Raw genomic sequence first — 25,671 nt, 5'->3', positions numbered from 1 at the left:
AAAAAAAAAAAGTCTGAATTACAAATCCTTTTAAAAGAAATGTAATTTTATTGCTGCTTTCTAAAGACTACCAGCCTAAGCAAAGAATAGTAGCCCTTAAAAGGAGACAATTATGAATCAAAATACATAAATTTTGTCTTAAGATACGTTTTATGTATATACCCTCTATTAATTGTATTCCTATTTCTTTGCTGGGAAAACTTTAGAGAGTACAAGTAACTGTTTTTCCCCTGTCCAAATTATAATCTTCACATTTATTAAAACCGAAAGACTTTTTTGTGTGCTATTTAAGTAGCTACTTTACATGCAATTCAGCTTTTCAACTAACCAAGCTGTTATTAAAGGAGTTTCTCCCCAGAAACCAATCTTCTGCCTGTGTTAGGTTCAGTGGTTTGAATTAGTAAATAATCATGGAAGTACCTAAGGAAGTTAAATTGAGTTATCTGCTCAGCCATATTCCAAAGCTACAAGGAAAACAAATTTAATTTAAAAAGAACAAGAGAAACATTTTAAAGTACACCAAAATTTCCTTTCATTTTTAAGGTTTTACCCAATGACAAACCTATTTCTCTAAATGTTGTTCCCAAATAAGACTTTAATGATTATCATTTCAATGTCCTCTCTTTTTTCTTTATGGAAAACTTGGGAAATTGAGAACCAACTAGTTTAAATGCCTTGATCAAAGCCATTTAGGCAACACCAGTACCTCATCAGTTTGTGCTTCAGTTTTTCTGTAAGCTGAGGTGATTCGTTCCTGTCCAGAAACCTCACAGAGTGGTTAGGGCCAAATAAAATTCCAAGGGGGTCCAGACCCAGTGGCTCACACCTATAATCCCGGCACTTTGGGAGAGCCGAGGCGAGTGGATCAGTTGAGGTCAGGAGTTCGAGACCAGCCTGGCCAACATGGTGAAACCCTGTCTCTACTAAAAATACAAAATTAGCTGCGTGTGGTGGTGCACACCTGTAATCTCAGCTACTCAGGAATCTGAGGCAGGAGAATCGCTTGAACCCAGGAGGAAGGGGTTGCGGTGAGCTGAGATCGCACCACTGCACTCCAGTCTGGGTGACAGAGTGAGACTCTGTCAAAAAAAAAAAAAAAAAAAAAAATCCAAGGGGGGATAATTCCAGCTACTTGGGAGGCTGAGGCAGGAGAATCACTTGAACTGGGAGGTGGAGGTTACAATGAGCTGAGATCGCACCACTGCACTCTAGCCTGGGTGACAGAGTGAAACTCCATCTCAATAAGTAAATAATAAAATTCCTAAGGGGAGGCTTGGTGTGGTGGTTCACACCTGTAATCCCAGCACTTTGGGAGGCTGAGGCAGGTAGAGCACTTGAGGTCAGGAGTTTGAAACCAACCTGGCCAACATGATGAAACCCTATCTCTACTAAAATAGAAAAATTAGCTGGGCATGGTGGTGAACACCTGTAATCCCAGCTACTCGAGAGGCTGAGGCAGGAGAATCTTCTTGAACCCAGGAGTCGAAGGTTGCAGTGAGCCTAGATTGCAGCACTGCACTCCAGCCTGGGCAACAGAGTGAGACTGTGTCTCAAAATAAAATAAAATAAAATTCCAAGGGGGAAGGCATCAGAGGTAGTAAAGTGTGAAGCAGGATGTAAATGATTCATTTATGTTTGGGAAGTTTCCTGAAAGACATTTGGTACTTTCCTTAAACCTGTTGATAGGTGGTGGGGTTCCCCTTTGTGCCTCTAAGCAGTTTTTAGGAATTAGCAAGGAGTCCAAAGTAGAATTTGAGAAAGGCTATTCTAAGGACAGCAGGAAGGCAGGAGTGGGGTGGGAGACCCTGTAATGGCTAAGATATTTTTCCCTCCAGCATAGTACTAAAGAAGGTGGGTTTAGGAGTCAGAGCCAGCTCTGAAGCCTGATTTGTTAATTACTAGTTGTAAGACCTCAGGCAACTCAATTAACTTCCTGCACCTTTATTTCCTCATCTTTAACATGGATACAATAAAATGCTTTCCTATGGTTCATCATCTGTGGTTCAATTGCATGGTCGCCTCTCTACTGTGGCCTTCCCTGACTATAGTATCTGAAGTGACCCCTCCCAGCCCTTTTCTATCAAATGAGCTTGCCTTAGTCATAGCACTTATCAAGATCTGAAATGTTACTTTTTCTGCTTCTGGATTTAGTGTGCTTCTCTCAACAATATAAGCCCTTTGAGGACAAGTACCTTGTCTGATGTATTCACTGTGCTGTAAGGGTGCATTGTACAGAAGAATGCTCATAATGCCGGGTGCTGTGGTTCAGCCTATAATCCCAGCACTTTGGGAGGGAGGCTGAGGTGGGAGGATCACTTGACCCCAGGAGTTCGAGACCAGTCTGGGTAACATAGTGAGATCCATGTCCCTACGAAAAAAAAAAAAGTAAAAAATTAGCTGGGTGTGGTGGTGCACACCTGTGGTCCTAGCTACTTGGGAAGTCCAGGATGCAGTGAGCAGTGATTGTGCCACTGCACTCCAGCCTATGTCACAGGGTGAGACTGTCTCAAAAAAAAAAAAAAAAAAAGCTGGATAATAATATACATATTTTTAGTTTGTATGAGCACACAGTAGGTGTTTATATTTATGGGGTAATGAGATATTTTGATACAGGCATACAATGCATCATAATCACAGCAGGGTAAATGGGTGTCCATCACCTCAAGCATTTATTCTTTCTTTGTGTTACAAGCACTCCACTTACACTCCTTTAGTTATTTAAAAATGTACAATACATTGTTGTGGACTGTAGTCACCCTATTGTGCTCCCATATACTATATCTTATTCATTCTAACTCTATTTTTGTACCCACTAACCAGAATGCTCCATGTTTGTTAATGAACATGTTATGACAGGATGTTTTGGAAGAAAATTAAAAAAAAAAAAATTCCAGCCAAGCATGGTGGCTCATGCCTGTAATCCCAGCACTTTGGGAGGCTGAGGCAGGTGTATCGCCTGAGGTTAGGAGTTCGAGACCAGCCTGGCCAACATAGTGAAACTGTGCCTCTACTAAAAATACAAAAAATTAGCTGGGCATGGTGGTGGGCGCCTGTAATCCCAGCTACTAGGGAGACTGAGGCAAGAGAATCACTCAAACCTGGGAAGCGGAGGTTGCAGTGAGCCGAGATCGCGCCATTGCACTCCAGCCTGGGCAACGAGAGGGAAACTCTGTCTCAAAAAAAAAAGAAAAGAAAAAAAATTCTTTTTAAATTTGTTAGTAAACAATTAGGGTTGCTGTGAGAATTGTGCCTGGCAGACACAGACATTTAAAAATCATGATCATCAGGCAGGGTGCAGTGGCTCACGCCTGTAATCCCAGCAGTTTGGGAGGCTGAGGTGAGTGGATCACCTGAGGTCAGGGATTCGAGACCAGCCTGGCCAACATGGTGAAACCCTGCCTCTACTGAAAATACAAAAATTAGCCAGGTGTGGTGATGTGGGCCTGTAATCCCAGCTACTCGGGAGGCTGAAGCAGGAGAATTGTTTGAACTCAGAAGGTGGAGGTTGTAGTGAGTGGAGATCAGGCCACTGCACTCCAGCCTGGGAGACAGAGGGAGACTTTATCTCAAAATAAATAAATAAAATCAAGATCATTTAACAAATACATATATTGTACTTACTATGTTCAAATTTCTGTTGTAAACGTTTTTACAAATGCTGTTAACTCATTTAGTCCTCTGCATAATGTCGTTTTTTTGTTTGTCTTTTGTTTGTTCTTTAAGACGGAGTCTTGCCCTGTTGCCTAGGCTAGAGTGCAGTGGTGTGATCTCGGTTCACTGTAACCTCCACCTCCCGGGTTCCCGCGATTCTCCTGCCTCAGCCTCCTGAGTAGCTGGGATTACAGGCGTGCGCCACCACATCCGGCTAATTTTTTGTATCTTTAGTAGAGATGAGGTTTCACCATGTCGGCCAGGGGGGTCTCGAACTCCTGATCTCGTGATCCACCTGCCTCAGCCTCCCAAAGTGCTGGGGTTAGAGGCGTTACCACCGCGCCAGACCCATAATGGCGTTTTATAGATGAGGAAACGGAGTCACAGGCGAGGAAACGGAATCATAGAGGCTAAACAACTTTACCAAGATCACAGTTTGTAAGGGGCAGAGCTAGGACTCAAAGCCAAGCTTATGACCAAATTCTTGCACTAAGTTCTCTTGCCTCTGGAGAAGATAATGATGCTGAAGATTCTACTTTGGGTGTAAAGGAGTAGGAAGGGCACGGGGCACTGCTAGCTTCAGTGGGCCTGAATCTTTGTCTTTCCTTCTGATTTGGGGAAAGTGCAAAAATGGGGAAACGCAATCGGAGTGAAGAAGAGGCCGGCTTATTTTCCTGAAATACACGGCCCGCAAGCCCAAACCCATTTCCTGGGTGTCCAGGCAGCGTCCTGCAGCATCTCCAAGGCCCGCCCGCCCCAGCCCAGCGCCCGGCAGCCGGCGCCTCCCAAGCCCCCCTCCGGCCAGGAGCCTCCGCCGCGTGGCCCCGCCGCGCCCGGCCTGGGAAAAAAGTTTCCGCCTGAATGGGCCGAGCGGACCGCGGGGTACCGTGGAGCAGCGCCAATGTTGCGGCGCCGCGCCGCGGCTCCGGGGGCGGGCGGGTGGTCGGAGGGCCGGCGGCCAGCACCGCCCCTCACAGCCGCCGCCGCTCGGCCGCCTTGTCTTCTTGTCTTCGCTGCGCCTGCTCCGGTAAGTGCGGGGCTGCGCGGGGCTGGGGTCGGGGTGGCTGCCCGGTGACCTCCTCCGCGACTGGGAAGGCTCCTCTGCCCCGCCCCAGGACCCTGGAACCCCGGGCCACCGCCTGGCAGGTACCCCCACGCCCCTCGCTTGCGGGTCGCTTCCCGGCCGCCTGGACTCCCCTGGTCCCCGGGCTCCAAAATCCCGCCTCCCTGGAGCCTCCGGTCCTAAAAAGTTAGGCACTGAGTGCCTTGCCACCCGTGCGTCCCTCGCGCCCGCCCCTCGCCCTTGGCAACTTTGTTTCTCTTTCTGCGCTGGTCTCTCTTCCACCCGGTTGCCCTCTCCTCCTTCCGGGACTTCCTGGGTGGTTCAGCCTTGCCCTTCCCCAAACTCCCACTGCCAGGCTCCATCCTCTTTCTCCTCTTACTCCCTCCCCATACTCCTTTCCTAGATGCCCCTCCTTTCTTTTCTCTTTCTCTCTCCTACCCCTCCATCCTGCCACCCCCTTCCCTGCGACCCTAGACCCCCCGATTGCAGCGCTACCCCTGCCCTCACACCCACTGTCCCGCCCCTGCAGGCCTCTTTCCAAAAACCTCCCCCTGCTCCCTCCCTCCGGGAACATGTTTGGGGCAGTCTCCTCTCCGCTTTGCTCCCGTCTCTGCCGCAGGACGGTTCTGGTTTCTTCTGACAGCACATTGGGGACGGATTGGGTAAAGGACGAAAATGCTTATTCCGCAGATTGAGTGATGGCTGGGCTCACCTGCCTCTCTGAGGTCCTGGGAAACCCCGCTTGTCACCTTGACGCCTATTTTGGGGAGGCGACTTTATCTTTTCCCAGCCGTCTCAGGCTTTCTGCCTCCTGAGGGCCTGAGCTTCCTTGATGGCTTTGTCCGTGGTTAGTACCAGGTTGTGCCTCTTAATTTCTACTTTGAGCCTGAGGCCCCTTTTAACGTTTTAAAGAAAAGGCCTTTGGAGCACGACCTGGGCAGGTTCATCATTTTTAGTTTTGTTATAGTGTATTCTAGAACAGGATGGTATTTTAGGTAATGGGTTGGGTGTTTTGAAGATTAATTAGATCCCAGCTATTCCCGAAGCCTCTTGTTACCCGACCACCCAAGCCTCCATCACCTCATTGGTATACAACCCCCCCCTTTTGTTTTTGTTGTTTTGTTTTTTTTTTTTTTTTTGAGACAGTGTCTCACTCTGTCACCCAGGTTGGAGTGCAGTGGCTTTTTTATCTTGGCTCACTGCAAGCTCCGCTTCCCGGGTTCAAGCGATTCTCCTGCCTCAGCCTCTGGAGTAGCTGGGACTACAGGTGCGTGCCACCACACCCAGCTAATTTTTTCTATTTTCAGTAGAGATGGGGTTTCACCGTGTTAGCCAGGATGGTCTCGATTTCCTGACCTCGTGATCTGCCCACCTCAGCCTCCCAAAGTGCTGGGATTACAGGCGTGAGCCACCGTTCCCGGCCTACAACCCGTTTTGAGCCTTTCCTTTTAGTGTGTGTTTTGTGTAGGATTAAATGCAGATGATGTGTGCCGCTGAAGTCTCAGGGGCCTTTGATTCATATATTTTATCCCATGTTGGATAACAGTTTATTAACTTGACTTATTCTGTTAGGATGTTATTTTTGTTTCCAAAGTGTGTTCTTTTATTTTATTTATTTATTTATTTAGAGACGGAGTCTTGCTCTGTTGCCCAGGGTGGAGTGCAGTGGCGCAATCTGGGCTCACTGCAACCTCAGCCTCCCAGCAATCTCAGCCTCCCGGGTTCAAGTGATTCTTCTGCCTCACCCTCCTGAATAGCTGGGATTACAGGTGTGTGCCACCATGCCCGGCTAATTTTTAGTAGAGATGGGGTTTCACCGTTTTGGCCAGGCTGGTCTTGTACTTCTGACCTCGTGATCTGCCCGCCTTGGCCTCCCAAAGTGCTGGGATTACAGGCATGAGCCACTGCACCTGACCCTATCATTATTCTTTTTTTTTTTTTATGTAGAGGCAGAATCTTGCTTTGTTGCCCAGGCTGGTCTCAAATTCCTGGGCTCAAGCAGTCCTCCTGCCTCGGCCTCCCACAATGCTGAAGTTACTTACAGGCATGAGCCACTGCACCCAGCCCAAAGTGTGTTCTTTTGCCTTAGAATGTGTGCGAGAAATGACACTCCTTTTCCTCACAAGGTAATTTCCTAACATGAGCATGCCCGTGTACAGGAAGTTTGTGCCTGCAGCTAGTACTATGTGTGCACCTCGTGCAATGGATGTAGGTGCTTTTTGTCTGCCCCCTTAAGCAGTGCCCAGCACTTAGCATGTGTTCAAGAAATGTTTGAAAAGGGATGGAGGAGACAAAACCACAGTAGGAAAAATTCTTTCCCTGGAACTTGGTTCAGTAGAATAAAATTATCCTGGAACAATAGCTATTTTATTTTTTGTCCAAGTTTTTGTTTGTTTGTTTTTTGAGACAGGGTCTCACTCTGTCGCCCAAGCCGGAGCACAGTGATGCAGTCACAGCTCACTGCAGTCTCAACCTCTCAGGCTCAAGCAATCCTCTTGCCTGAGCCTCCCAACTATTTGGGACTAAAGGCACATGCCACCATACCTGGCTAATTTTTAAAATTTTTTGTAGAGATAGGGGTCTCACTATGTTGCCCAGGCTGGTCTCGAACTCCTGGGCTCAAGCGATCCATCTGCCTCAGCCTCCCAAAGTGCCGGGGTGGGAGAGAGCCACGGTGCCTGGCCTAAGCTTTTTAAAATCTCTAAAGCAATCTATACTTACTGTATATATGTGTATATAGTGTATCTTAAAGCAATGTATCAGGTACATATCCACAGGGCTTGCTTTACCCCCATTCTGGTGCATCCTCCAGACCCTTTTCTATTCTATGTGCAGAGAGAGGGAAGTAAACAAAAATGGGCACCCATTTTTAACATATCGTGAGCTTTCTTCCATATTAGTACATACAGTTCTTAACAACTGCATCGTTTTCCATTCAGTCCTCTGTTGACATTGAGGTTTCCAGTTTTCCACATTAGTGAATGATGGTGTGCATCTTTGAACATGGATCCTTGCCGGCCTAAGTATTTTTGTAGGCTGATCATTATAAACTTGGAAAGCACAAAGACAGAAGCCAGGCTTGCTGACTCTTGACTGATGTTACCCTAGTGATGTCACTTCTGCAAAATGCAAAGCCTGCGTCCTGGCTGTTGGAGCATGTGCGGACATTTGGCAGCTTCTTTCCCTTCCCTCCCGCTCTTCTGTTTGTTTTGATTGGGAAGGATACAGAGTGGGGATGGAGAAGGGTGATGAGTTAATTATTGATGGTTTCTTTATGTTTATTGCTCCTGACTAGCTGTGCTGGCTTTCTTCTCTCAGAGGAAGGCTGAAAGAGATTGCTTTGCTTTTTTTCCAGAGTTTTAAAATCAGAGGTGTGTGTCTCAAGTGTATTTTCAGACTTTTTTCTTAGCTTTAATCATGTAAAACATGCAAAAAAAAAAAGCATGTGGAAACAATTTTTTTTTTCTTTTTTGAGACGGGTTCTCACTCTGTCACCCAGGCTGGAGTGCCGTGGGGCGATCTCGACTCACTGCAACCTCCGCCTCCCAGGCTCAAGTGATCCTCTCACCTCAGCCTCCTGACTAGCTGGGGCCACAGGCGTGCATCACCGCACCCAGCTAATTTTTTGTATTTTTGGTAGAGATGGGGTTTCACCATGTTGCCCAGGCTAGTCTCGAACTCCTGAGCTCAAGTGATCTGCCTGCCTCACCCTCCCAAAGTGCTGGGATTATAGGTGTGAGCCACCACACCTGCCCAGAAACAAATTTTTGAAGGAGGCATAGATCTCAGTTGTGCAAAATAGATACTTTTTGTCCCACTGGGTCCTAGTTTGTCATTGTTTCTTGCATGCTCTCATCAGATTTGTCCACAGAGATGCTGGGGCGGAGCTGATGGTGTGATGGTGTATTGAGAACGCAGGTTAGTGGCACACAGATGAAATAAATGCATGTGGGATCCATTTTTAAGATAGCAGGTGCAAAGTTGTATATACTGAGACCAAGTATTAACACCTGTCTATTAAAGTGCCTTTTAAAACACTGTGTGAGGGCCGGGCACGATGGCTCACACCTGTAATCCCAGCACTTTGGGAGCCCTAGGCGGGCAGATCACCTGAGGTCAGGAGTTTGAGACCAGCCTGGCCAACATGGCAAAACCCCGTCTCTCCTAAAAATATAAAAAGTTAGCTAGGTGTGGTGGCGTGCACCTGTAATCACAGCTACTAGGGAGGCTGAGGTAGGAGAATCGCTTGAACCTGGGAGGCGGGGGTTGCAGTGAGCTGAGATCATGCCACTGTACTCCAGCCTGGGCAACAGAGTAAGATTCTGACTCAAAAAAAAAAAAAAAAGACTGTGTGGGCCAAATGAAACAAGTGAATCTGATCTCCAGTCAGTCATTTTGCAACACCTGGGAAGCCTTGGACCTGAATGCAAAGACCCCTTGAACTTGGATCTAGTTCGTTTCTGCTGCTCACATGCACATTTAGGGATGACCAAGGCATACAGTGTTTCTGCTTCCAAGAAACAGAGCGGTTGTCCTGTTTAGCCATCTCTTACAGTTGCACAGCTTAGAGAGGATAATGTTTGCAAACAATTTTTGAAATGTCTAGCACACAGCAAACAGAAGGCAAATTTAGTACTTAATGCTGATAAAATAAGGCAACCCTTGCAAGTCATCTTGCCTGCTTTCTGCTGCAGAGAGTAGTGCAATAGAACTTTCTGACGTTTTCATGTTGTTTGTTTGTTTATTTATTTATTTATTTATTTATTTATTGAGACAGAGTCTCGCTCTGTTGCCCAGGCTGGAGTGCAGTGGTGCAATCTCCGCTCACTGCAACCTCTGCCTCCGGGTTCAAGCAATTCTCTTGCCTCAGCCACCCAAGTAGCTGGGATTATAGGCACACTCCACCACGCCTGGCTAATTTTTGTGTTTCTAGTAGAGACGGGGTTTCACCATGTTGCCCAGGCTGGTCTCGAATTCCTGGGCTCAGGCGATCCACCCGCTTCGGCCTCCCAAAGTGCTGGGACTACAGACGTGCATCATGATGCCCGGCTGATTTGTGTATTTTTAGTAGAGACGGGGTTTCACCTTGTGCTGGTTTCAAACTCCTGTATTCAAGCAATCTGCCCACCTCAGTCTCCCAAAGTGCTGGGATTATAGGCGTGAGCCATTGTGCCCTGCCCCTCTCTGACATTTTTAAATGACAAAGGCAAAATCTTATTCTTTTTTTTTTTTTTTTTTGAGACGGAGTCTAGCTCTGTCGCCCAGGCTGGAGTGCAGTGGCGCGATCTCGGCTCACTGCAACCTCCGCCTCCTGGGTTTACGCCATTCTCTTGCCTCAGCCTCCCGAGTAGCTGGGACTACAGGCGCCCGCCATCTCGCCTGGCTAGTTTTTTGTAGTTTTTTGTAGAGATGGGTTTTCACCGTGTAGACCAGGATGGTCTCGATCTCCTGACCTCGTGATCCACCCGTCTCGGCCAAAAATCTTACACTTTTAAGATTGCTGTTTTATGATAAAGTGAAGTGCAGCTGTTACTTCTTTCTTCTTCGCCTCCAGCATCTCTCTTCCTTAAGGATAGCTTTTAAAATGTAAGGGTTTTTGGTTGAAATGCCGTACCTGTGGTTTTTGTCTCTTGGTTGGGGTGAAAGATTTTGCAGGCTGTGATATAAATCCAGTTCTGTGCTTAGTTTCTCTGCAGTCCTTGAAATCCAAAACCAGATCCCTCGTATCAGCCCGTTATAATTAGAACCTGCCCCACAATAGCTGTACCTCCTAAAACATCTCAGATTCATTTCTTTCCTGAGGATTAAGTTTTTAAACCTTACTGGCCAAGATAACAGTGTTTTAAGAAGCTCTTTTATTATCATTATTACTATTATTACTCTTTTCTTTTTTTGAGATGGAGTCTTGCTTTGTCACCCAGGCTGGAGTGCGATGGCAGGATCTCGGCTCACTGCAACCTCCGCCTCCCGGGTTCAAGAGATTCTTCTGTTTCAGCCTCCCGAGTAGCTGGGATTACAGGCATGTGCCACTACGCCCAGCTAATTTTTGTATTTTTAGCAGAGATGGGGTTTCACCATGTTGGCCAGGGTGGTCTTGAACTCCTGACTTCAAGTGATCTACCGACCGTGGCCTCCCAAAGTACTGGGATTACAGGCATGAGCCACCGCACCCTGCCAGGCTTGGGTGTTCAAGGAAGAGAAAGAAGGCAGTGTGGCTGGGACATGAATGAGAGGTGGTAGGGTAGGAAATATGTAGAAAACTATGCAGGGGCCTGATCACATTGAATCTTGCACATCTTTTTCCTAACTTCAGGAGGAGTCAGTGCTTTTGTTGTTCCTGGTTCCTCACTTCTTCACTTTATTGTATGCTGACGACCTTCCATGCTGTGGACTGAGACTGCCCTCAGTAGGATCACCAATGTCTTTTTTTTTTTTTTTTTTGAGGCAGAGTTTCACTCTTATCCAGGTTGGGGTGCAATGGCGCGATCTTGGTTCACTGCAACCTCCGCCTCCTGGGTTCAAGCGATTCTTCTGCCTCAGCCTCCCGAGTAGCTGGGATTACAGGTGACTGCCACTACACCTGGCTAATTTCTTGTATTTTTAGTAGAGATGGGGTTTCACCATGTTGGCCAGGCTGGTCTCGAACTCCTGACCTCAGGTGAATCACCCGCTGTGGCTTCCCAGAGTGTCGAGATTACAGGCGTGAGCCACTGCACGGAGCCACCGGTGTCTTAATGGCCACACAGTGCTCATTGATAGATGCCTTGGCCCTGGGCTATTGTTGCTATAGAATTGGTTTGATGACAACATATTACATGAGATCTGGGCTCATTAGAGCTTATGGCTTGAGCAGCGAGTCATTGGCCTAGGTTTATGCTGCTCCTGGCCTCGTTAATGACTGCTATTAACACTCTACCCCCTTTTTAATTTTTTTGAGTGGGGTCTTGTTCTGTTGCCCAGGCTGGAAGGCTGGAGTGCAGTGATCTTGGCTCACTGCAGCTTCCGCCTCTCAGGCTTAAGTGATTTTTCCTGCTTCAGCCTTCTGAGTAGCTGGGACTATAGGCGCGCACCGCTGTGCCTGTTTAATTTTTATTTTTGTATTTTTAGTGGAGATGGGGTTTTACCATGTTGGCTAGGCTGGTCTCAAACTTCTGACCTCAAGTGATCCGTTTGCCTCGACCTCACAAAGGGTTGGGATTACAGGCATGAGCCACTGCTCCAGGCACCACTCTACCCTTTTGACTTTGAGCAAGTAAGGTCATTGACGACATACATTCATTAGGATTCCTGCGTGGCAGAAATCTAACCCCAACTGGTGTAACCAAGACAGGGAATTGATTATCTCATAACCTTAAATCAGGTGTGGCTGCATCCAGGTGTTCAAATGATATTGTCAGGACCCAGGCTCTCCATCCCTTGGCCATGCTTTCCTCTGTTTTGGCTTCACTCTCAGGCAGGCTCTCCCTTCTGATAGCAAGATGACCACCAGCAGTTTCAGGCTTACCTCCAGCCACCTTACCAACCCTAGTGGAAGGAGAGTTTCATTTTTGACAGCTGTGCAAAAGGTCTGGACCTGGGCCCTCATTGGCTCAGTATTAGGCCCATCCTTAAGCCAGTCATTGGCTCAGCATGGGTTAGACCCATACCTGTCACTGGCTGAGCATGGATTAGGCTCACACTATCATTGGTTCTGCGTGAATTAGGCCCACCTCTGTCATTGGCTCAACGTGGGTGAGGCTCACCCTATCATTGGTTCTGCGTGAATTAGGCCCACCTCTGTCATTGGCTCAACATGGGTGAGGCTCACACTGTCATTGGTTCTGCGTAAATTAGGCCCACCTCTGTCACTGGCTCTGTGTGGGTTAGCCCAACTGGTGAGCTGATCACTAAGGATATGAGTAGGCATATGCCTCCTCCCAGATGCAGAGGATGATATCAGATCCCTCTGAACTCGTGAAATGAGTAGGGTATTCTCCGAAGGGAATATTGTGCTGTCACAGAAGATGGAAAAATGAATGCACGTCTGGAAAAAAAAAAACTACAAATCATTAGCTTTGTATGACATTTATTTTTTGTTTATATGTTTTTGAAATGGAGTCTTGCTCTGTTGCCCAGGCTGGAGTGCAGTGATATGATCGTGGCTCACTGCAACCTCTGCCTCCTGGGTTCAAGTGATTCTTGCGCCTTAGCTTCCCGAGTAGTTGGGATGATAGGTGCCTGCCACCACACCCAGCTGATGTTTGTATTTTTAGTGGAGACAGGATTTTACCATGTTGGCCAGGCTGGTCTCAACCCATCTGCCTGAACTCCTGACCTCAAGTCATCTGCCTGCCTCAGCCTCCCACAAGTGCTGGGATTGCAGGCATGAGCCACCACGTCTGGGCATATGACATTTCGCCTTTCTGCCTTGATCAAACTTTCAGAGAATCTGCTTCCCAGAGGGTTGGGTGGGTCGGGAAATAGCATGTTTTCTCTGAATGAAAAGTATTGAAAAGTAGGAGAGAGAAAGGATGTGAATATGGGTCCCAACAAATGTAGAGTTATCAGTAAGTTCTGCGCTTGAATCTAGGTACAATTGTGCATTTCCTGGTTCTGCGTGAATTAGGCCCACCTCTGTCATTGGCTCAACATGGGTGAGGCTCATTAACTTCCACCAGAAGTTAGTGGTGGTGTCTGTGTTGACGCTTACATGTTAAGCCTAATGATTTCATGTTTTAACCGCAACTATAACTTGTTGGTTGTATCTTAGAAAGTGATGGTTTTTGCTCATTCTTTTGTCCCCAAGGATACACACCAGCCTCTGAGTTCTCCTGAGGGAAGGAAGGGACCTTGGACAAAGTTTTTTTTTTTTTTTTTTTGAGAGGGAGTCTTGCTCTGGTGCCCAGGCTGGAGTGCAGTGGTACAATCTCGGCTCACTACAACCTCTGCCTCCTGAGTTCAAGTGATTCTCCCGCCTCAGCCTCCCAAGTAGCGGGGATTACAGGTGCACACCACCATGCCCAGCTAATTTTTATATTTTTAGTAGAAACGGGGTTTCACTATGTTGACCAGGCTGGTTTCAGACTCCTGAGCTCAGATGATTCACCCACCTTGGCCTCCCAAAGTGCTGGGATTACAAGTGTGAGCCACTGTGCCCGGCCTTGGACATAATCTTTTTTTTTTTTTGAGACAGAGTCTCACTCTGTTCATTCAGGCTAGAGTGCAGTGGTGCAATCTCGGCTCACTGCAAACTCCACCTCCTGGGTTCAAGTGATTCTCCTGCCTTAGCCACCTGACTAGCTGGGACTACAGGTGCCCACCACTGCACCTGCCTAATTTTTGTATTTTTAGTAGAGACAGGGTTTCACCATATTGGCCAGGTTGGTCTCGAACTCCTACCTTGTGATCCACCCACCTCAGCCTCCCGAAGTGCTGGGATTATAGGCGCAAGCCACTGAATCCAGCCTGGACACAATCTTATTTGAATTTCTTATGCCCTTTTGACAAGCTCAGAGCCTCAAATAAATTCAGAATATAGGTGATTACATCAGACAGACTCTTATCAACAGGGAGTATACAAACCATTAGTCCAACTGTTAATAGAAGTCTGCTTTCTTGCCGGGTGTGGTGGCTCACACCTATAATCCCAGTGCTTTGGGAGTATGAGGCAGGAGGATCGCTTGAGCCCAGAAATTTGAGACCAGCCTGGGCAACATAGTAAGACTCCATCTCTTAAAAAAAAAAAAAATTAGGTGGGCGTAGTGGCACACACCTGTAGTACCAGCTAGTCAGGAGGCTGATGCAGGAGGATCACTGCCGCCTTGGAGTTCAAGGGTGCGGTGAGCTATGATTGTGTCACTGCACTCCAGCCAGGATGACAGATAGAGACCCTATCTCTTAAAAAAAAAAAAAAAGAAAGAAAGAAAAGAAAAGAAAATTTGCTTTCCTCACCTCTCCTGTGAATCAGCTCAAAGTCCTGAGAGCCAGAGCCCTTACCAGCCACATCCTCTAGCTGTTGGCTAATTTGTTTCATCTTCTTTTGGGTAATTCTCCAGAATTACATCTCCTTCCTCTTCTTCACCTCCCAGTTACTCCTGCACTCAGTTCTTCGTCTTTCCTCCTCCACTGTGTAGAAACTCTTCTTGCTCACACCGCCAGTGACCGACTTTCGCTCAGCCTCATGGATATTTTCCAGCCCTTATCTTCCCTGCTTCTCTGTTGCATCCTTGTGACACTGGAATGTTTCCCTTTTTTCCCTTGAAACCGTCCACTCCCAGGACAGCACACTTCCTGATTCTCATTTCTCTCACTCCTCATCTCTCTCTCTTTCTCTCTGTTTCTTCTCTGCCTCCTTTGGTTACCATTTCTTAAATTGCCCACCTTTCCAATATTGGCATTATTCTTTGTTCCATACAGAGTCCGTAGGAGATTCTCTCATTGTCACAAGGAAAAGAAAAACCAGCTACAGACGCATGACTCTCAAAAGGATATTGTTGACCCAATTTCAACCCTAAGTTTCAGCTCCGATATTGCATGTAGGTGTGTCATGGACATGTCAAGCTGTGAATGTCTGAGACTAAGTTTGTTATCTCTCCCTAACCCCCCACCCACCTACCCAAGAGTTTTCCTTTTTTTTGGAGACGGAGTCTCACACTGTTGCCCACGCTGGAGTGCTGTGGCGCGATCTCGGCTCACTGCAAGCTTTTCCTCCTGAGTTCACTCCATGCTCCTGCCTCAGCCTTCTGAGTAGCTGGTACTACAGGCGCCCGCCACCACGCCCGGATAATTTTTTGTATTTTTAATAGAGACGGGGTTTCACCATGTTAGCCAGGATGGTCTCGATCTCCTGACCTCGTGATCCGCCCGCCTCGGCCTCCCAAAGTGCTGGGATTACAGGCGTGAGCCACTGTGCCTGGCCAAGTTTTCCTTACAATAGTCCTTTTTTTTTGAGATGGGATCTTGCTCTGTTGCCCAGGCTGGAGTACAGTGGCATGGTCATGGGTCACTGCAGCCTCGACCTCTCCTTGTCCTTAATCCTCTCAAGTAGGTGGACCTACAGACACACCACCATGCCCGGCTAGTTTTTGTATTTTTTGTAGAGATAGGGTCTCACCAGGTTGCCCGGCCTGGTCTGGAACTCCTGGGCTCAAGCATTCCACCTGCTTTGGCCTCCCAATGTGCTGGGATTACAGATATGAGGTACTGCACCCAGCCACCTTCTGAAAGTCTTTATCTCTGGTGATGGGGATGGTGGTGGCACCCAGTTGCCTAAGGTAGAGCCTCAGAAGATGTCCTCACCTCCTTTTTCTCTCTCCCCTACCCCAAAAGTCATAATTCGTCAAGTTCTGGTAAGTTTGCCTTTTAGGTATTTTTGGAGTCCATTTCTGTCCCCTCCATCTTCATTCCTACTTTGTTTTTTTTAGACAAGGTGTCACTGTCTTGCCTAGGCTGGAGTGCAGTACGGTGATCATAGCTTACTGCAGTCTCCAATTCCTGGACTCACATGATCCTCCTTCGTCAGCCTCCGGAGTAGCTACGACTACAGATGTGTTGCACCACACCAGTCTAAGTTACTAAAAAGTTTTTTTTTTTTTTTTTGGCAAGGTAGAGTCTTGCTGTGTTGCCCAATCTAGTCTTGAACTCCTGGCCCCAAGTGGTCCTCTTGCCGTGGCTTCCCAAAGTGCTGGGATTGTATGTGTGAGCCAGTATACCTGGTTATTCTCACTTTCTAATTCAGGCCACCTTCCTTTCTTTTTTTTTTTTTGAGACGGAGTCTCGCTCTGTCATCCAGGCTGGAGAGCAGTGGCCGGATCTCGGCTCACTGCAAGCTCTGCCTCCCGGGTTCACGCCATTCTCCTGCCTCAGCCTCCTGAGTAGCTGGGACTACAGGTGCCCGCCACCTCGCCCGGCTAGTTTTTTGTATTTTTTTTTTTAGTAGAGATGGGTTTCACCATGTTAGCCAGGATGGTCTCGATCTCCTGACCTCGTGATCCGCCCATCTCGGCCTCCTAAAGTGATGAGATTACAGGCTTGAGCCACTGCGCTCGGCCCTCTTTTTTTTTTAAAATAGGATCTCACTTCATTACCCAGGCTGTAGTGCAATGGCACTATCTTGACTCACTGCAACCTCTGCCTTCTGTGCTCAGGTGATCCTCCCATCTCAGCCTCCTGAGTAGCTGGGAACACAGGCATGTGCCACCACACCTGGCTGATATTTTTCTATTTTTAGTAGAGACGGGGTTTCACCAAGTTACCCAGACTGATCTCAAACTCCTGGGCTCAAGTGATCTGCCTGCCTTGGCCTGCCAAAGTGCTGGGATTACAGGCACAAGCTACCGGACCTGGTCTCCACCTTCCTTTCTTGCATTGCTGCAGGAGCTCCCTTTCTTAGGCCTTGTCCTTCCTCTGCCTGTCCATGGCCACCAGGACCAGCTATTTAAGCAGGAGAGCCCATCATATCACATTCATATCACATCACTTTCTTCCTTAAACTTCCTCCAGTGGTTTCTGATGGCCACTAAGTTTCTTAACATCTTGCACAAGCCGTCTGTGACTTAGCCCCTCTATTTTAGTCTCTCCAGGTTCACTTCCACTCCTCAACTTTCAACCCAAGCCTACTAGACTCCCTCTAGCTCCCCTAACAAGTGCCTGGCTGTTTCTCCTCATTCCTTCCTACCCTACTCAATTACCATTGCCTTCCAGTTCTTTTATATTCTTTCTTTTTTTTTTTTCAGATGGAGTCTTACCGTGTCACCTAGGCTGGAGGTGCAGTGGCACGATCTTGGTTCACTGCAACCTCTGCCTCCCATGTTAAAGCGATTCTCCTGCCTCAGCCTCCTGAGTAGCTGGGACTATAGGCGTATGCCACCATGTCTGGCTAATTTTTGTATTTTTTTTTTTTAGTAGAGATGGAGTTTCACCATATTGGCCAGGCTAGTCTCGAACTCCTGACCTCATGATCTGCCTGCCTCAGCCTCTCAATGTGCTGGGATTACAGGCGTGAGCCACTGCACCTGGCTCTTTCATATTCTTTCACATGCTCCTCGTGTGTCACCTCTTCTAGGAAGCCTTTTTGGACTCTCAGGTTGAGTTTGGAACTTCTTAAATATCCTGGGCACTGATAGAAATGTTTATTATCTTGATTGTGATGATGGGTTTTCAGGTGCATACATATTTCAAAACACACCAATGTATATACGCAAGTATATGCAATTTATTGCATGTCAAAATCCTGTGCACATTTCTGCGGCTACACTAGGCACATAGTTTTATCAAAATTTACATGGGGTTGGGTGCGGTGGTTCACGCCTGTAATCCCAGCACTTTGGGAGGCTGAGGTGGGTGGTTCACTTGAGGTCAGGAATTTGAGACCAGCCTGGCCAACATGGTGAAACCCTGTCTCTACTAAAAATAAAAAAATCAGCCAGGCGTGGTGGCACATGCCTGTAATCCCAGCTGCTCAGGAGGCTGAGGCATAAGAATCATTTGAACCCAGGAGGCAGAGGTTGCAGTAAGCTGAGATCACGCCACTGCACTCCAGCCTGGGTGATAGAGCAAGATTCTGTCTCAAATAATAATTATAATAATTATTATTGTTTATGCATAATTTCCATTCCAGCCCCCACTCCCCCTCTCCATCCACCAGACTGTGAGGCCCCTTTAGGGAAGGCAGGCATCTTGGAGACATTTTATGTGGCTCCCTAGGTCCTTTAGTAGGTGCTCAATAAATATTTGCGTGGGGATGTCCATGAGCCTTGATGTTAACCCAGGGCATGTAACAGGTGAGTGGATTGTCTTTTGTTTGGGTTTAGCTTCAGATTTTTGGCAGTATTGAATAATTTAACCCAGCATAAAGTTTTTTTTTTGTTTTATGTTAAATAGGATCACCTATTCAACCAGATGTGGGTAATCATTTTAAAACCTTCTCCCCTAGACACCATGCCACAAAGAGAGTGATCTCTTCCCCTGTTTTCACAATGGAGGACTCCGGAAAGACTTTCAGCTCCGAGGAGGAAGAAGCTAACTATTGGAAAGATCTGGCAATGACCTACAAACAGAGGTCAGTCTGAGTTCACCTGCTTTTCTTTTTCTTTTTTTTTTTGAGATGGGGTCCTGCTGTGTTACCTAGGCTGAGTGTGGTGGCGATTCCTAGGTGTGATCATAGTGTACATCTGCCTTAAACTCCTGGGCTGAAGTGATCCTCCTGCCTCAGCCTCCCAAGTAGCCAGGTCTATAGGTGTGCTTCACCAGGCCAGGCTTTTTTTTTTCTTTTTGTGGAAACGGGTCTCACTATGTTGCCCAGGCTGGTCTTGAACTCCTGGACTCAAGTGATGCACTCCTGCCTCCCACAGTGTTGGGATTGCAGGTGTGAGCTCTCTTTCTTCTATAAAAAGAACAGCAACCCTTTATTTCAGGCCTATTATGTGCCAGGCAGTGTGAAACGCTTAACTTATACTATCTCAAAACTACCCATGAAAAAACTATTAGCACCCCATTTTATAGATGAAGAAACTGAGCCTCAGTGAAGGCAGATAACTTGCCCACAGTCACACAGCCAATATGTAGCAGAGCTGGAATTTGAACTCCAGACCTATGGTCCTGATTATCCTACTATGCTACTTTCCATTTTGTTCGCTTATTTTCTTTTTCTTCTTCTTTTTTTTTTTTTAATTGAGACAGAGTCAGTGGCACCATCTTGGCTCACTGCAGCCTCCACCTCCTGGGTTCAAGCAATTCTCATGCCTTAGCCTCCCAAGTAGCTGGCATCACAGGCGCCCGCCACCATGCCTGGCTAATTTTTTGTGTTTTTAGTCAAGATGGGGTTTTGCCATGCTGGCCAGGCTGGTCTCAAACTCCTGGCCTCAAGCGATCTGCCTGTCTCACCCTCCCAAAGTTCTGGAATTACAGGCATGAGCCACCATGCCTGACCTTCCATCTTCTTTTCTTTTTTTTGAGACGGAGTTTCACTCTTCTTGCCCGGGCTGGAGTGCAGTGGCACAATCTCGGCTCACCACAAGCTCCGCCTCCCGGTTTCAATCGATTCTCCTGCCTCAGCCTCCCAAGTAGCTGGGATTACAAGCATGCGCCACCACACCCAGCTAATTTTGTATTTTTGGTAGAGACGGGGTTTCTCCATGTTGGCCAGGCTGCTCTCGAATCCCGACCTCAGGTGATCCACCCGCCTCGGCCTCCCGAAGTGCTGGGATTACAGGCGTGAGCCACTGTGCCCAGTGTCCATCTCATTTTCTAGAAGGGTTTTTATCAGTTCCTAGATGCCACATCTGGTAAGTTCTTTGTGCACAGGGAAAGAGCTTTTCCCTATACCTAGCAAAATATATTGCTGCAGATTATAAGATTTGAAACTGTGTTTTGGTCAGTGCTCATATCTGGGAGGTGTGTGTTTGTGTTTGGTTTGGCACTGTTTTTATTTCTAATGGGTCTTTATAATTTGCACATAGAGACCTTATTCCAATCCCCTTCGTTTCCTTTATTTATTTTAGATTTATTTTAGGGCCAGGCACAGTGGCTCACATCTGTAATCCCAGCACTTTGGGTAGGCAGATCGCTTGAGCTCAGGAGTTTGAGACCAGACCAGGCAACATGGCAAAACCCTGTCTGTACAAAAAATACAGAAATTAGCAGGCATGGTGGCATGTTCTTACAGTCTCAGCTACTTGGGAGGCTGAAATGGGAGAATTGCTTAAGCCTGGGAGGTCGAGGCTGCAGTCACCTGTGATCGCACCTCTGCATTCCAGTCTGGGTGACAGAGCGAGACTCTATCTCAAATAAATAAAAATTATTTCAGAGTCAGGGTCTCACTCTGTCACCCAGGCTGAACTGCAGTGGCTCTTCACAAGTGTGACCCTATCTCACTGCAACCCCTGGGCCCGCAAGTGATCCTCCTGCCTCAGCCTCCCAGGTAGCTGGCACTACAGGTGTATGCCACCATGCCTGGCTGATTTTTAAACACATTTTTGTAGAGAAGAGGTCTTGCTATGTTGCCCTGGCTGGTCTCAAACTCCTGTCCTCAAGTAATTCTTAATGAGCCACTGTACCCTGACCCTCCTAACTTCTTTATTCTAATTTGACTTAAAGGTAATTCAGGCTTGATATTTTAAAAATGTTCCTTGAATTTGGCCAGGCATGGTGGTGGCTAACGCTTGTAATCCCAGCACTTTGAGAGGCCGAGGCAGGCAGATCACCTGCAGTCAGGAGTTTGAGACCAGCCTGGCCATGAGAAGCTGAGGCAGGCAGATCACCTGCAGTCAGGAGTTCGAGACCAGCCTGGCCAACATGGTGAAACTCTGTCACTATTAAAAATACAAAAATTAGCTGGGTGTGGTGGTGCACGCCGGTGGTCCCAGCTACTCGAGAGGCTGAGGTAGGAGAATCACTTGAACCCGGGAAACAGAGGTTGCGATGAGACGAGATTACAGCACTGCACTCCAGTCTGGGCAATAGAGGGAGACTCTGTCTTCAAAAAAAATTACTACGTGACAATTAACAATTCTGCTGTAGGGCAGAAAATACGCAAGAGGAACTCCGAGAATTCCAGGAGGGAAGCCGAGAATATGAAGCTGAATTAGAGACGCAGCTGCAACAAATTGAAACCAGGAACAGAGACCTCCTGTCCGAAAATAACCGCCTTCGCATGGAGCTGGAAACCATCAAGGTGAGGGGCTGAGAGCAAGTGTGCTCAGGTGTAGACAGGCTTCCAAGACAGGCAGGGCATGCTTGGCTGGAAGAAGGAACCCTGCAGTGAGGGACTCCAGACCCTAGGCCCATGCTCATCTCTGGAAGGGCCTGTGGGGCAGATGTGATCTTTGAACTCTTTGTGCCTCTAGTGGGTGATGCCTTTTGTTTTTTCTTTTTTGAGACAGAGTTTCACTCTTGTTGCCCAGGCTGGAGTGCAGTGGCGGGATCTCAGCTCACTGCACCCTCCAACTCCCAGGTTCACGTAATTCTCCTGCCTCAGTCTCCTGAGTAGCTGGGGTTATAGGCGCCTGCCACCATGCCCAGCTAAATTTTTTTTTGTATTTTTAGTAGAGACGGGGTTTTATGTTGGCTAGGCTGCTTTCAAACTCCTGACCTCAGGGGATCCATGATGGGTGGAGCTTTGAGAAGCAAGTCACTCATGTTCCCATGGACTTTCTTGGTTGTCCTCACCGATTTTATAGGGCACATGGCAGGAAGACTTTTTTTTTTTTTTTTTTAAATAGGGTCTTGCTCTGTTGCCCATACTGGGGTACAGTGGCTGGATTACAGCTCACTGCATCCTGGACCTCTCAGGTTTAAGCAGCCCTCCCACCTGGGCTGGGCATGGTGGTGCATACCTGTAATCCCGGCACTTTGAGAGGCCGAGGTGGACAGATCACAAGGTCAAGAGATTGAGACCATCCTGGCCAACATGATGAAACACCGTCTCTACCAAAAATACAAACATTAGCTGGGCGTGGTGGTGCGCACCTGTAGTCCCAGCTACTCAGGAGGCTGAGGCAGGAGAATCACTTTAACCCGGAGGTGGAGGTTGCAGTGAGCTGAGATTGTGCCACTGCACTCTGGCTTGGCAACAGAGTGTGACTCCGTCTCAAAAAAAAACCCAAAATCCTCCCACCTGAACCTTGAGAGTAGCTGGGACTATAGGCATGTGGCACCACGCCTGGTTAATTTTTGTATTTTTTATAGAGACAGGGTTTCGCTATGTTGCCCAGGCTGGTCTTGAATTCCTGAACTCAAGCAGTCCCTCCTGCTTTGGCCCCGCAAAATGCTGGGATTACAGGCATGAGCCACCACCTGACCAGGGAGACATTTTTAGGGTATGGAGGTGTTGCTAGAGTAATATTATCAGGTCCAGTGTTGTAGCCCTTAGCTACATTCAGCTGCTGAAATTTAATGAATTAAATAAAAACTTCATTCCTCAGTTGCAGTAGCCACATTTCAAGTGCTTAGGAGCTATGTTTGGCCAGTGAATTTCCTTAGTGGACAGAGGGGCTGTAGAACATTTCCTTTATTACTGAAAGGTCTGTTGGACTGTGCCAGTTCAGAGCAGGTTTCTCGACTTGGCTGCTGTTGATATTTGAACCTGGATCATCCTCCATTGGGAGGGACTGAGGTTTGCTTTGTGGCTTTTTTGTTTGTTTGTTCGTTTTTTATGAGACAGAGTCTCGCTCTGTCACCCAGGCTGGAGTGCAGTGGCGCAATCCCGGCTCACCGCAAGCTCCGCCTCCCGGGTTCAAGCCATTCTCCTGCCTCAGCCTCCTGAGTAGCTGGGACTACAGGTGCCCACCACCACGCCCGGCTAATTTTTTTTGTATTTTTAGTAGAAACGGGGTTTCACTGTGTTAGCTGGAATGGTCTCGATCTCCTGACCTCGTGATCTGCCCGCCTCGGCCTCCCAAAGTCCTGGGATTACAGGCGTGAGCCACCGTGCCTGGCCTTTTTTTTTTTTTTGAGATGGAGTCTTGCTCTGATGCCCAGGTTGGAGTGCAGTGGCCGGATCTCACCTCACTGCAACCTCTGCCTCCCAGGTTCAAGTGATTCTTGTGCCTCAGCCTCTTGAGTAGCTGGAATTACAGGCACCCTAAAGTGCTGGGATTACAAGTGTTAAGTCACCCCGCCTGGCCACATTGTGGGATGTTTAGCAGCATCCCTGACGTCCCCCTTCTAGATGCCAGTAGCATTTTCCCCACCTCCAAGGTGGTGAAAACCAAAAGCACCTCTAGACATAGCCAGGTATCCAGAGACCCAGTGCTCTAAAAGGTAAAGACCGTGCCTTCTGTACATTCTATAAGGCTCAGCAAGGGATCACTAAGTCAACACTGTGCCCCAGAGACTGGCTCTCAGCCCTGCTGCCAGCCGGCATCACTGGGCCAGCTTCATAAACATCCCACAGGCCGGACCCTCTCTCCCCATTCCCATCTCCCTGCCCCGCTCTGAGGTTCCATTTCTCAGTAAGTCTGGGTGGGGCCCTGGTATTTCTGCGTGTGTGTGTGTGTGTTTTCTCTCATTAAGCTCCCCATATACATTTTGATGAGCTGCTTCATGGAAGAGTCAAAACTGTGTGTGCCCAGGGCTAGGTGTGATGGACGGTGAACGGGGAAGTGCTGGTTGCCTTCTTTGGGTAGACAAACCTAACACCATGAAGCAGTTGGGGACTTGGAGCTCAGTCACAGAACTCTGATCTGGGAGTCTTTCGAGAGAGAGGACTGGCTGGGTGCGGTGGTTCATGCCTGTAATCCCAGCACTTCAGGAGGCCGAGGTGGGCGGATCACCTGAGGACAGGAGTTTGAGACCAGCATGACCAACATGATAAAACCCTGTCTCTACTAAAAATACAAAATTAGCCGGGCGTGGTTTTGCGTGCCTGTAATCCCAGCTACTTGGTTGGCAGGAGAATCACTTGAACCCCGGAGGTGGAGGTTGTGGTGAGCCGAGATAGCGCCATTGCACTCCAGCCTGGGCAACAAGAGCGAAACTGTCTCGAGAAAAAAAGAAAGAGAGAAAAGGACTGCACGGGTTGAGGGAGGCTTTGCGGAGGTTGTTTGCAGGTGTGTGTGTGGCTGACACTTGGTGTTTGGGGGATGGGGCTAAAGGGAGAGTTGATCTGTACCCGTCACAGGTGTGGACAAGAATGGGTGTCAGGTGAGCCTTGGCAAGCCCAGCTTTACTAATGTATAGGAAAGGGTGTGGGACCAACGAATGGATCGGGGGTTTGGGGTAGGGCAGAGGAGAGGTCCCAGACACGTTGAAGGTGGGCAGTGAAGCTGAAGCTTTCTGTTGGAGACCACAGAATCTGGCTGGCCATCCGCAGATCCATCTTCCCCATCGGTATTGTTTGATCAGCCTGCAGTGGTTTTTGTTCAGCATTTCCCCATGAACGTTTTCCAGCATATAAGGCTGAAAGAATGTCCAGTGAATACCTGTGTATCCACCAGCACCTAGGCTCTACCAATAATATTTACCCTACTTGCCTTTTATTATAAATATTCTCATCCATCAAAATTTGTAGAGCTTCCTGTAAAAAGATGGATTTCTGGCCAGGCATGGTGGTTCACACCTGTAATCCCAGCCCTTTGAGGGGCTGAGGAGGGAGAATCTCTTGAGACCAGGAGTTCAAGGCCAGCCTGGGCAACTTAGCGAGACTTTGTCTCTACAAGAAATAAAAATAAAAAATTCACTGGACATGGTAGTGCACACCTGTAGTCTCAGCTACTCAAGAGGCTGAGGCGGGAGGATCGCTAGAGCCCAGGAGGTTGAGGCTGCACTGAGCTGTGATTGTACCATTGCACTCCAGCCTGGGTGACAGAGCAAAAGTTAAAATAAAAAATAAAAAACCTGAGTAGTGGTTGCTTACAACACACATTCTCGAGTTTCCCCCAGTCCCTGTATCCCTGACACCGAGAGCTTAGTGTCATTTCTGCCTCTCTCTGTGCTGGGCCTGCTTCACCCATTTGTTAACAGCTGAACACCTGCTACACGCAATGAGGAATGATTATCGTTCTTTTTGTGGTTGTTGTGGGAGACAGAGTCTCCCTTTGTCATCCAGGCTAGAGTGCAGTGGGTGACAGATGTCAGCTCACTGCAACCTCTGACTTCCAGGCTTAAGTGATCCTCCCACCTCAGCCTCCCAAGTAGCTGAGATTACAGGCACCTGCCACACCACACCTGGCTAATTTTTGTTATTTTTTGTAGAGACAGGGGTTCATGTGCCCAGGCTGGTCTGGAACTCTTGACCTCAAGTGATCCGCCTGCCTCGGCCTCTCAGGGTGCTGGGATTACAGGTGTGAACCACTGTGCCTGGCTGATGATAGTTCCTAAATGGAAGGGGATTCCGGGTTGAAAAGCTGGGTAGGAGGAAGATTAGTGGTATGAACCGCAGTTTGGATAGGATAACAGGCCCTCCACGGATCCTGAGTAAAATATCAAGCAGTTACTAAGTAATTCTTTGCTTCAAGACTGAGCCCTTGGACCTGGCATGG

The 25,671-nt window shown here is 47.8% G+C and overlaps 1 protein-coding gene across 9 annotated transcripts in view; it reads left to right on the top strand.

The window, feature by feature from the left end:
• Window positions 1–25,671, top strand: part of NDE1 (nudE neurodevelopment protein 1) — a 90,467-nt gene that overhangs the window by 2,623 nt on the left and 62,173 nt on the right. For 5 of the 9 annotated variants that reach the window (XM_017871731.1, XM_017871722.1, XM_017871728.1 and 2 more), the window contains exons 1-3: window positions 4,585–4,678; window positions 18,627–18,752; window positions 21,212–21,365. In XM_017871731.1, the coding sequence (XP_017727220.1) occupies window positions 18,670–18,752; window positions 21,212–21,365 (237 nt within the window). In that variant the 5' untranslated portion in view covers window positions 4,585–4,678; window positions 18,627–18,669. The other 4 variants (XM_017871726.1, XM_017871723.1, XM_017871725.1 and 1 more) reach the window with 4 other exon arrangements.

This window comes from Rhinopithecus bieti, unplaced genomic scaffold (genome assembly GCF_001698545.2).
Source record: "Rhinopithecus bieti isolate Rb0 unplaced genomic scaffold, ASM169854v2 scaffold_6876, whole genome shotgun sequence".
NCBI classification, from domain to species: domain Eukaryota; kingdom Metazoa; phylum Chordata; class Mammalia; order Primates; family Cercopithecidae; genus Rhinopithecus; species Rhinopithecus bieti.
This window is presented reverse-complemented; position numbering and strand designations above follow the sequence as displayed.